Source organism: Coregonus lavaretus, assembly GCF_964263955.1.
Source record: "Coregonus lavaretus genome assembly, chromosome: 6".
NCBI lineage: Eukaryota > Metazoa > Chordata > Actinopteri > Salmoniformes > Salmonidae > Coregonus > Coregonus lavaretus.
In genome coordinates, this window is record NC_139993.1 from 11,898,695 (window position 1) to 11,911,500 (window position 12,806).

General features: G+C 39.2%; 1 protein-coding gene across 1 annotated transcript; it reads left to right on the forward strand.

The window, feature by feature from the left end:
* The first annotated feature begins 1,414 nt into the window (after positions 1 to 1,414).
* Positions 1,415 to 11,262, forward strand: LOC311131214 (uncharacterized protein). The gene is made up of 8 exons (XM_084164066.1): positions 1,415 to 1,557; positions 2,356 to 2,567; positions 2,701 to 2,866; positions 4,789 to 5,520; positions 5,713 to 5,778; positions 7,186 to 7,278; positions 7,971 to 8,866; positions 9,003 to 11,262. The coding sequence occupies exons 2-8, from the start codon at positions 2,373 to 2,375 to the stop codon at positions 9,105 to 9,107; spliced, it is 2,253 nt and encodes a 750-aa protein (XP_084020192.1). The 5' UTR covers positions 1,415 to 1,557; positions 2,356 to 2,372; the 3' UTR covers positions 9,108 to 11,262.
* Positions 11,263 to 12,806: the final 1,544 nt, after the last annotated feature.

Below are 12,806 nucleotides of genomic sequence, written 5' to 3' on the forward strand. Positions count from 1 at the left end.
TCTCTTTAAAAATATACAGTACCAGTCAAATGTTTGGACACACCTACTCATTCAAGGGTTTTTCTTTATTTTTGCTATTTTCTACATTGTAGAATAATAGTGAAGACATTAAAACTATGAAATAACACATATAGAATAATGTAGTAACCAAAAAAGTGTTAAACAAATCCAAATATATTTTATATTTGAGATTCTTCAAATAGCCACCCTTTGCCTTGATGACAGCTTTGCACACTCTTGGCATTCTCTCAATCCAATGCAAGTCAATGGTACCTAAATTAGCATTTTACAAATCATGTCCAAATAACGTCCAAATCATCTACAAGTAACTTAATTGACTTATACAGTCATTTGTTTTTAGATACTTTAGGATGATTTGGACATGATCTGGTGCGAGAGGCACCTTAAATCAAAACCTCATCATAGTGAGCATATTAATAGTGAGATGTGCAATGCCATTTCGTTTCAATATTGTATTTATTTAATTGAAATAAGATCAAATCAAATCAAATTGTATTGGTCACATACACATATTTAGCAGATGTTATTGCGGGTGTAGCGAAATGCTTGTAATACCTATACTTGAGCTTTTAAGAATTCATTAAAAAAATATCTCTAAATAAAATGTATAAAATACATTATAACATACTAATCTTCGGGGGGCCAGGGCGGGCTGAGGGGTGCAGTTACCCCGGGACTTGGGAAAAAACGCCCCTTTTCTAAAAACATTGAATTAAATATAAAACAAAAGTGTAAACTGTAGCTACTTACTTCCCTTCATAGTTTGTTTGCCTAAACATTATCATCATCCACATACCTAATTTTTTACCAAACTTTGCTTTTTTGTGTCAGCAATTGGACATTGTTCTTTGGGCGGGCTAGTTACCCCACATTACTCTATTTTACCCTATATTAATCTGACTATCCACGGGGAGAGAAGGAGATATGTACCATTACAGTGGGATAGGCAAGCAAGTGATATATGTTTCAGTAAGATTGGGGTTTTAGCGTTTATAGCAATGGTTATTAATTGTACTGCAGGGATGGAACGCAAATCGAAGAAAATTGAGGTTGTGGTGGCAGCTGCAGAGAGATATTTGGGTGTGCGAAACTTGACAGCGGAAGAGTTACAGGGATGTTAAGTGGTGATGTCCCATCATTTCAGGTTGAGGGCATGAGGTAGGAGTGAGTATATTTAAATAGTGGAGAAGGGTGGGGTTCATTATTAGTAGTCGTTTTGAAGTTGTGAGTGTAGTGTTAGATGGTAGGATATTTCTTTGCTTTGTTTTATTTTATTTTTCAAGGAAATATAAGGGAGTTGTACTCCAGTCTAGTAGGTGGCGGTAATGCAACAAATTGGATGCCAACCGCCGTTAAACCTCATTGAAGAAGAAGAAGAAGGCACAAAACCGGAAGTCATTTCTTTATTACTACCAGCAGCAGCATCAGGCAGTAAACCTTTAGAAAATTCGAATTATTTCAGAAAGAACAGTATAGGGGCAAAATCAACTCGGAGATCTCTGAGCTAGTAACTAGCTCTATGTTAATTTCGAGGTGGTAAGAAATATTTATTATGTTGCGTTTTATACATGTTCTAACAATTTTAGAAGGGCAGTAAGACTGAGGCCGTGCTATATCAAGAATATAGTCACAGAAAAATGGCGTCGGGACACCCATTTACCTGTGACTATATTCATCATATTGCACGGTCGTATGTGTACTACTATGAAACGTTTACAACATCTAGCTTTAAAATTACAACCGAAATAAGCGATTATTCATATTTTTATTAATCTGTCCACCGGAGCGCGTTTGCTAGACCTAGAACTGTTCAAAACAAGACCTTGTTGCGATGCAGCATGGTGTGTATTCACAAGGAACCAAACTGGAGGGTCCTACCTGAATTCGTCCAATAGAAAGTCTAGTTTTTGTTGCAAAAAGTTTCCCGTTGCAAAACGTTTTGCTACGGTGTGTGACTGCTGAATATACACCTAAGCCTAATGTTGCTGGCTCCTAGCAGTCTTTTCTGCATTTTCGTTTGTTTGAACTTTTTTCTATTTACATTTTATTAGGATATCCTATCCTAGGACCTATGTGATGTGTAACTTCGCCTCGTTCAGTTGGATGTCAGTGCTCTGCCCAGCTACCAAATAGCTTGCAAACTCGCTAGCTAGTTTGTAGTTTAATTTTTGCTAGCTACGTTAGCTAACGTTCCCCTGGACTGGAGTTAGAACCCCCTGCCCAGTCACTGTGTTGCCTTTTGCAGTATTTACCTGGCTTGTTAGCTAGATGGCTAACTATCTAGCTAATTGTGGTAGTAGGCATGACTAAACTGCTTGTAATTTCTCTCTTCAGATTCTAAAAGGGATGAAATGTCAGGCTCACTGTGTATACAGTGTCAGACACAAACCACAGTGTTTAGTAAGACCTGCAACAGTTGTTTCTTCAACCATCCAACAGAGAAGAGGATGTTACAAGCAATGAAGAAGTATGATTACGAATGGGGACACAATGATTGCAACCATTATAATAATAGCTCTCAGATATTGACTTCCACTAAAGTATTGGTAAGTGTTCCCCCTCCCCATATAACAATGTTAATAATAATAATAATAATAATATATATTCAATATATATAAATATATTCAAGTTAGAGGCTAGCTACTACTGTAATTCTGAATGTCTGAATCTGTATTTCAGCTCTACAAATTACACACTCTGGGATTTGTCCCCCTTCTCCTGCTTGGAAAAAGGAGAAGGGGATCAAAACATATCGATATGGATTCCTTTTGCCCGCACCCCGAAGTCATAAAAGAAACGGGCTCTATTGAAACATTGAGAAACATTTATTTAGGTCTTCTGAATGGTAAGTGTACCTCATGTTTCATTTTTTGTTCTTTTTCAAATATTTTATTTTTAAAGGATTTTCTTTCACAATTTAGTACCAAAGTCAGACACAGCTGCCAGACATATAAAGTGGAATATTGCTTAGAGGAAAGATTCCCCCATTTTGAATGTTTTATCGTATTTGTGCATCTTTGAGCGATGTTCTATCGATTCCCGGTGTCATAAAAAAAAATCATGTGTATCTGAGCTATTCGCCATTCAAGCATACAGCCAGTATGACACATTTTACATCATATGATGCAATATGACGATATAATGTTCAAAATCGGTGAATCCTTCCTTTAAGTGACAACAATATAACAGTTACAACAACAGTAAGCGTTCATAATCAGTCTCTATCCAGAAGATCCAGAAACAGACCCCAAATCTTGATTTGATTTATTAGGATCTCCAATAGCTGATGCCAATGGCGGCAACTAGTCTTACTGGGATCCGACACATAACGAAAAAGACATTACAGACAAAATACTTTACAATTTACATACATTTAAAGAGAAATCTGTTGAAGGAATTAATCATGTAAAACAAATATTTTCCATGTTATATGATGTGAATAATTTTTGATAGCCATCCGGAAGCAAGGGGGGGGTGGGTGACTTGCATTCTGTGAAGATGTTTTTGGGGGCATCCACCATACCAAACATCAGAGCCTGTTGTTCCTCATAGGATGATTTTAAAACAGTCTCTTAGCCGCCGAAGAGAGCATGTTCTGGGTCAGGTTCAATCGCCCTCTCATATACCTTTGAATACAATTTTTTTTTAAAGTGCACAAAAGTCATTAAGTAGGGGGCAGAGCCAAAAAAGATAACTTAATGAACCCTCTGAGGCTTTACATCTGTCACACTGTGGGGAGACCTGGTGGTAAATTCTATGTAATTTGGTTTTGGAGTATTGAAGCCTATGCATTATTTTGTATCAATTGATATCTGGCATTGAGGGAACAGGAGTGACTTATAGACAGGGCTTCTCCCCAGATATCATCTGAGCTCTCAATATTTAACTCTTTAGCTACCATAGGTATCCTTGGGGTGACTGGTAGAGGCCTCTGTATAGTTGGAGAAAAAGGAGACAGATTGTGAGACGAGGTGTTTTGAGTTGGGAGGGCACTGTAGCGGGTCATAAAAGGAATGTTGTACAGGGAGGGTTTCAACATTTTCAATCTTCCATTTGACATAGTGTCTGATGTGTAGATAGCATAAGAAATGGGAATCAGAGAGTTCAAATGTGTTCTTTAACTGGTTGAATTATGCAAATGGTTTATCTATGTGTTCTATTGTGGCCAGTCCCTTCTCCCCCCACTCAACACATACCTTATCAGACCTGGGTGGAACAAAATAATGTTTAAAACATATTGAGGTGTGTACAGAGGTATCAGGCACCTTAAAAACATTTCTCAAAACAAAGTTATTGCCTGTCAGTTTGTTTTGGGCACTCTGGTTTGGAGAAATGCATGGCTGGAAAATAGGAATTTGTTGCGGTCTTGACTTCCATATTTAGCCACAGGAGGGCATCAGTGTCCAATTTATCAGGGAAACCTAATTGCCAGTGCGTTAATGCCCTGGCATTTACAGCCCAGTATTCATGTTTAAAGATTAGTAGGCTGCCACTTTCCTTGGGCTTTTGCAAGTGAGCTTTACAAATATGATGAGTCCAATGTTTTTAAAAATGAAGAGGAAAGAAAATATAAACGATTTTTATGCATAGAGTCAGTATTTTCCAGCTCTATGTTTTGTTTTGTAATTAGCTCACTGTAGTTAAGCTTGAAGGTGAGCTTTGGGTTTCTAGGTAGTGTACCTCATGATTCTGTATTTGACATGGAAATGAAAGCTTCTGATGCTCATTGTAGTGATATTTGAATAACTATCATTCTTTATAATGCAGTCACACTCGGCACTGAGTCCCAATGCCAGTGCTCCCCAGTGTCTCCAGAGCCAGACGGGACCCCTGCACCAGACGAGGTAGATGGAACCCCTACAACAATCAATCCAGTGGGAACCCCTGCACCAACCAAGCGAGACGGAATCCCCATATCATTACGACTGAACCTAATCCCCACACCAACAGAGCCAGGCAAACCCTCCACACCAACCAATCCAGTGGGAATCCCTACACCAACCAATCTAGTGGGAACTACTACAGCAATTGCTCCATCAGGAACCCCTGCACTAAATATGCTATACGGAATCCCCACATCCATCAGCCTGAACAAAATCGCCACACTAACAGAGCCAGCCAAACACTCCACATCAACCAATCCAGTGGGAACCCCTTCACCAATGAATTCAGTGGGAACCCCTGCACCAGCCGAGCGAGACGGACTCCCCACACCAACAGACCCAGGCAAACCCTCCACACCAACCAAGCTAGACGTAATCCCCACATACATCTGCCTGAACGGCATCCCCACATCCATCTGCATGAACGGAACCCCCACACCAATACAGCCCAAAATTCCCAGACCAATACAGCCCAAAATCCCCACACCAATACAGTCAGACAAACCCTCCACACAAAACAATCCAGTGGAAACCCCTACACCAATGGATGAAACCTCTGACTCCTCTGAGCCCCAGGACCAAGAGATACAAAGGCTAAAAAGAAAAATGTGGACAGGTAAGCATTAGGAGCCGGTTTCCCTGACAGAGTAGTCCGGGCCTAAAAAGCATGCTCAATGGAGAATCTCTAATGAAAGTGCTTTTTAGTCCTGGATAAGGAAAGAGGCTCTTTATGTTGAAATATAAAATGATCTGTTTCACAACATATTGTATATTTGCAGTTCTCACGCATGTGCCATTTATCACACAGATGGAGATCTAATCGAAGCTGAAGACGGTGCAACCACTCAAGCACAAAAGAGAATAAAGACAACCGGTATAACTGATATATTTCAATTAACTTACTTAGGCTTAAGGTTCTGTACAATCAAAATCTACATTTTTGTATTGTGCCACATTGTCATGATGATGCAAAATGCATCATATGTTGCAAAACGCATCATGATGATGTGGCACAATACACTTTGCATCTTGAAGTGCTATATCCTTAAAACTTGATTGCTTACAAGCAAAACATTTTGGAACTGTATCAACAGTGCACTAATGAAGAAAAAAAATAACTAAACGTTTTTGAGTGGATTATTCTATTAAAACTATAAATGGAGCTGAAACATAAAATAAGGATTGTATCAATAATTTGCTATCATATAGCATTGACATGTAGATTATAAAATGGAAATTTTCATTAACAAAAATATTAAATCGTTTTATGATCCTGTTTATAAGCTTTCAAATAATATTAAAAACAAACATTATCTTTATTAGTGACAGAGATATGGGTATTTCATGATAGTGAGGGGTCCAAAATGGGACAACTGAGCAGCTCTATCCCCAAAATGGTTGGTCATTCAGGTCCAAGATTCACATCCTCATCATTTCTACCAAGAGCATGTATAGAAAGTTTAATTTCAATAAAAAAGGTGATTAATTTGATATGGAATAACCTCATGGCTACTTCATCACTTTCACTCTCAAAAGTATCACCACAGAAAAAAGGGGAAACCCAGATACGTCACTGGTGGTATAAATCTGAAGCATCCGTTTAGAACTTCCACTCACCACCAAATATGGTGAGAAGAACATTCAGTTTGTTGAGCGCATAATTTCTTTTGCACGCACTACAGACGGCTATGTCGATCTGCTAATACAGGACTAGTAAAGGGCCAGTGCACACATTTCTTTTTTAAACCTTTTATTTGTATTAATATATTTTTTATTTATTCAGATTTTTCAGTGGGGTGCTACAGCACCGCTACTTCTTGCGGCTATGACAGACTCCATGAAATGATGACCTCTTCCTAAATATTTCGTTATGAAAAAAAAAAATATATATATATGGTTTCCTAGCCTTTGGCTCAACTTACCCACACAGACTTGACGCTTTGCCAAAGTTTCTAAAAATGTTGTTTAGAAGTCCAAGGGCGAATTGAGTTCTTGCGCACACACACTTCCCTAATGGAAATATCCAAATACATGCTAAAATACGCCAATAGTATCTTGCTAGCTCATGCTTAGCTCTGCCCATCTCCTTGCTTGTTCTGCCCACTGTGCTTCATTTTCTCTCATTGTAAATGACGCAGATGAAGAATCTTGGGTTAGTTAAAAGTATCTTTGGTATCACTGTGAATTATTTACATTCTCTAACATTGTAACTAACATTGTAACGGCTACCCAATAGATTAATTTGCAAACATAACATTTGATTAATTTGATCTGTTCATAGAAGAGTGGCTGAACATGGATACGGACAGGCCCACGGTGTCAAGACATGCAGAGGTAGACACTGAAGTATTAGATCAACTAGAACAACACGAAGGTAATTGATTTAATATGGAATAGCCTCATGGCTACCTCATCACTTTCACTCTAAAAGGTATCACTGTGTGCATTATTTACGTTCTGCAACATTGTAAAGGCGTCCGCATGCTTCCCAGCCAAAACAGTTCGGAAGAGTTTGTGCATGATGACATTTTGTGATGTTTTTGTTCGTTTTGGACTTCGGTGAGGGTTTTTTTCGGCTGTTCGGGCACACATTTTTATTTTCTTAAGGCAAGCTGAAGTTCGAAGCCAAAGTCTACGCCCCTTTGGTGATTGGTCAACAGTAGGGATTCTTCAATGAAGTATTTTTTTTTGTCATTCAACAAGAGACGACTCGTTTTGATGCAAATCTTTTCATTAAGAAATACTGCACCAAACATCTTAGTTAGATGTAAAATTGTGCGACTAAAAAACGTCTAAATTAATGACAGATTTCTTGAGTTATTTTAGATTCATTCTGACTGTTTTGAGGAAGCGTATACTGGCTACGGCGTCTCAAAATGGACAAACGGTACTATTGCAGTGTTTTCTCGTTTTTCAAGCAAAGGTTTTTATAAGGGATTATGTGAGCACACTCGTTCGGTTCGCCAGCCGAACTGAAGCATGCTGACGCCTTAACAAAACGTTGTCACAGTTATCCCATGGATGAATTTGCAAACATAACATTTGATTAATTTGATCTGTTCATAGAAGAGTGGCTGAACATGGATACGGACAGGCCCACGGTGTCAAGACATGCAGAGGTAGACACTGAAGTATTAGATCAATTAGAAAAGAGCAGTATTGTACAAGCAACCAACAAGCAAACATTGTGGGCTATAAACTGCTTCAAGGACTGGCTGGCAGAGAAACAGATGCTAGTGGATTTCTCAACCATTGAGAAATCCGAAATGAATGTCCTCTTGCGAGATTTTTACTGTTCTGTTCGAAGGGGTAAAGGTGGGGAGTATTGCATCCCAAGCTATATCGGAATCCGGGCTGGCGTGAACAGATTCATTAACCTCCCTCCCCTTAGCAGAGCCTGGTGCTTGATGAAGGACAGTGAGTTTACCTCCTCTAATAATGTATTTATTGGGGTACTAAAGAAAATCAGACGAGAGGGCAGGGACAAAACTACCCATCCTAAGGTGATTAAAGCACAAGACCTTGAGATTCTTCAAAACTCTACTGTGCTAAGCCCTTACACACCCAGAGGACTAGTGAACAAAGTGTGGTTCGATATCCAGGTACACTTTGGCCCCAGAGGAAAGGAGGGCAATAGGCGGCTAACGCCACAGTCGTTTGTAATAAAGTACGATGAAAACGGAGCAAAATATGCAACGATGATTTCCAACGAAGAAAGACCGAACCACAAAGATGCAGAAGAGAAGAACGGGCCTAATCGCTGTGGAATCATGTTTGAGAATCCTGGTAGTCACCTCTGTCCGGTCGCCTCCTTGGAGAAGTATCTGAGCAAGATCCCGTCAGATGCCACCGCCCTCTACCTCCATCCTAAGAAGATGGTCATCACCAGTGATAGCATATGGTATAGCCAGGAGCCAATGGGGTTCAACTACCTTTCATCAATGCTGCCCCGACTGTGCCAGGTTAGCTTTTTTTTTTAGCAAATATTGCAATATAATTACGTAACATTTGAATATTCGCTAAGTTGTACTCAACTCAACCTGTTGTTGCTATTTGGCTTAATTTTCTCTCTCGCTTGCTCTCTTTTTCTCTCTATAGGAGGCTGGTACATTGGAGAAGTACACAAACAACTGCTTCCGATCTTTGCGTGAGATCATGTCTGTCAGCAGGTACAAGACTGATAGTTCCTTGAAAAGTTTTTGAAAACCTTCAATGGACAACAGAAAGAGATGTCAAATAGGCTCAATGTGAGTCAAGGCAGTGACACGTTTCAGTTTTACTTCCTACCAGCAACATTGTTTCCACTTTTTGGTCTTTATATTCTTAACACAAATGGAGAGCTTGACAAGATGCATACAGCCCTCACCAGATGTATTTGGACACTGAGGCTAAGATTGAACTTTATGGCTCTATATTCCAGCATTTTGTATTTAAGATGAATATGAGGCGACAGTTAAGAATGTCACCTTTAAATTGAGGTTATATTTTAGGTATAGATTTTGTTTTGCGCTGTGACTTTACTATTCTGAATTTTAAGCCTTTTAAGCTGTCTTTTCACCAACATGTTTTACTCTACTGGAAACTGTTTAAACATAATCATCCATTTAGAAAATCAGATGTTTAGAAAAGAAATCTCAGCACTACAAAGAATGGATGGATAAGGGGATATGGTTGATTCTGATAGATAATAGGGGGAATTGATTTTTGTATGAGGATTTCAAAAATATAATTGTGTTTGTGACTGGAAGCAATTTGATGTTATACTTCCTAGATCTGTTTTCACACTGGTAGAAAAAACATGTCTACACCACTTTGTATACCATCTCTTGAGGTAAATGGTCATAATGTTGAACAAATTAATTGTACCCTTCACATAGAAATGATATTTTCCTAATTTACAAGATCTATTGTTTAACCGTTATGTACCAACTATCTCAAATTACCTGTACCCCCTTACATTCAAGATTTTGAACTACATATACCTCTTTCTCAGAAATAAATTGAACTAACAAAACAATTTTGCAAGCTATAATGATAGTGCAGCAGAACCTGTTAGAGTGCTTGAGAGTTAAGGTAGTAACTAGAAGTGTGGAAAACCAGATGAGCCAAACATACGTTGCGGGAAGGAACAAAAGGGCCAAGAAAAGATGTAAACCATATGGAACCAGGAACAAGACCGCATCGAGAGAACATAAATATGGAGTGAAACAACCTCGTCTGAGGGCTGAGAGAATTTGATGTAGAATATGAGTAATAACAAGTACATGTATCCTAAAGTCTGTAGGCAGTCATTCAGATTTCACATTATAATGTTGGCCTACATCAATAATTGTAGCCTACTTTTCCTTCCCGGCGCTAGGGCTGCTGAATCAAGTGCACCTACCGTCAACAGCGCAAAAGAAATGAAGAAAAAGGAACGCAAGGCTTTATCACAGAGTTTCTAAACCAACTGTACTGTCTTTGGCTTTATCTTTGTTTTTTTTAGCTTGGAGATTGCGATCGACCTGTTGGTAACCACTGTTGTAGCCTTTTACTTGCGAAGCACGTCGGAGAAAATAAATTGAAATAATTTGCCCCACTATAGATTTACAGTTTATCAGTAAGGTAGGGCAAAGGCCTGCAGACTACTAAACCTGATAATCGCCCAAAAGTACATGGATGAGAAGAATCTGTAGTAAAACCCAGATAAACTGTCTAACAAACTGAATAATTAGACATTCGAAACCACCTGTAACCATGAACAAAATTATTGGAATGACCACACAAACTGTGAAATTATCATTAATGGGCTACAGGCAACCATAACTAGAAGCTGAAAACCACAATTCAGAATTGATATATTCCAGTCGATGACCACCCTGCCACTTGCTACTGGGAGGAGAATATAACCATTATACAAGATGGAACTGTGATTGCAAGGACTGACCTAACATGTCAAAATTGTTGTAGAAAAACGTTTGTTTATGACAATGAATGAAACGCCTAGGGTGATGAGTTAGGCAGTCATCGATCTACTGAGCTCATTAAGAATGGATGAAAACATTACTTTCATCACTGAATAATCATTTCATATAATGGAAGTGATATTGCAAAGTAGGCTACAATTATGCATGTAGGCCAACATTATAATGTGAAATCTGAATGACTGCCTACAGACTTTAGGATACATGTTTTACTGATTACTATACAATACTGATCCATGTTTGCCAGCAATGGAGTGTCAGGAAATGTAGAAATGGATGTTCCAAGTTCAAGTGTTGTAGTTATCCATCTGGCTAGCTTTTAGCTTTTGCACTCAACATGGAAATATAATTGTTGTGATTGAAGTTGTATTGAACATTGTGAATACAAGGCCTATCAAGAGACTATGCCTGATTTATTCATGTAACACCAATGAGCTATAAGATCATCACTAGGCCTATGCATTGCATGCAGACCGTTAAGAAAGAATGTGACAATGGGTAACTATGAATGCCATCAGATAGATAGCCTATGCGCCTCTGCACCTGTAGAGAAAAGATTGGGATATATCTCTGTGCACTTCCTGCTAAATAAAGTTTATGACACAACACAACATATTGTTTACCAAACAGGCCAAGTGAGTCTAAATATTTATGATAGTGATTTAGGAATCCCAAATGTAAAGAAACCCATTAGCCTATTAAGTGTGCCCCAAGAAATGCTTCGGAGGCTATACGTAAGCGTGCATTTACAATAATCCATCCAGATCTGAGAGCTGAGTTGAATTAAATTATATTAACATGGGATGACAGCTAGAAGTGGCAGCATGATTGAGTGGATCGAAATGCCAGGGACGTGCCATGCAGTAATGAGAAACAAAAGTAGCCCACCCAATCAGATTGAGCTCTACTTGTCAGTGTTCCCAACGGTACATTATTTGTCTTTTTACCTAAGCACAGTACTTGACTTGGGCAGGAGCTCACCAGAACTGAGTTCTTGCTCCTCCTATAGAATATTAGCTCAAAAGTATTGAGGAGTTCTTGCACCTAAATATAACTGGTACCGGCACCCAGAATGAGTACTGGCACCTATTTCAGTCCAAGTTAAGCACTGGCCTAAACATGCATACACCATCAGATAGAATTCATAGCAAGCAGTACACCCCAACCCGAGCACTCCGTTCTGCCACCTCTGGTCTCTTGGTCCTACCACTCCTACAGGAGGGCAGCTCCCGCTCAGCCCAGTCCAAGCTCTTCTCTGTCCTGGCACCACAATGGTGGAACCACCTTCCCCCCTTTCTAGGACAGCAGAGTCCCTGCCCATCTTCCGAAAGCACCTGAAACCCTACCTCTTGCACTTGACCCCCCCTTTCTAGCTCTGACTTTGCTGATCGCTACTTATTGAAGGAAAGTGTACTTACTACGCCTGTGATATGTGGTTGTCCCACCTAGCTATTGTAAGATTAATGCACTAACTGTAAGTCACTCTGGATAAGAGAGTCTGCTAAATGACTAAAATGAAAACGAAAGGGATCTAAAAAAAAATACATAATTTTACCTTTATTTAACTAGGCAAGTCGGTTAAGAACAAATTCTTATTTACAATGACGGCATACACCGGCCAAACCCGGACGACGCTGGGCCAATTGTGCACCGCCCTATGGGACTCCCAATCACGGCCGGTTGTGATACAGCCTGGAATCAAAGCAGGGGGTCTGTAGTGACGCCTCAAGCACTGAGATGCAGTGCCTTAGACCGCTGCGCCACTTGGGAGCCCAATAATAATACATTTTATTAGGCAGATGCCAGTCAGAACACTCAAGGACATCTTACATAAAGTCTAGAGCTGTAAATAGAATCAATTTAATTTAGGCCTATGTAATGAATTTGAATTATCTTTTAATATTTTTTTGAGAACTTTATACTTTTACTTCACTACAGT

Excerpts from the sequence above, each read along its gene's own strand:
- LOC311131214 (XM_084164066.1), top strand. The coding sequence starts at position 2,373 with ATGTCAGGCTCACTGTGTATACAGTGTCAGACACAAACCACAGTGTTT. Across the intron at positions 2,568-2,700 it reads TGACTTCCACTAAAGTATTG|CTCTACAAATTACACACTCT; the intron begins GTAAGTGTTCCC and ends TCTGTATTTCAG. Across the intron at positions 5,779-7,185 it reads AAAGAGAATAAAGACAACCG|AAGAGTGGCTGAACATGGAT; the intron begins GTATAACTGATA and ends ATCTGTTCATAG.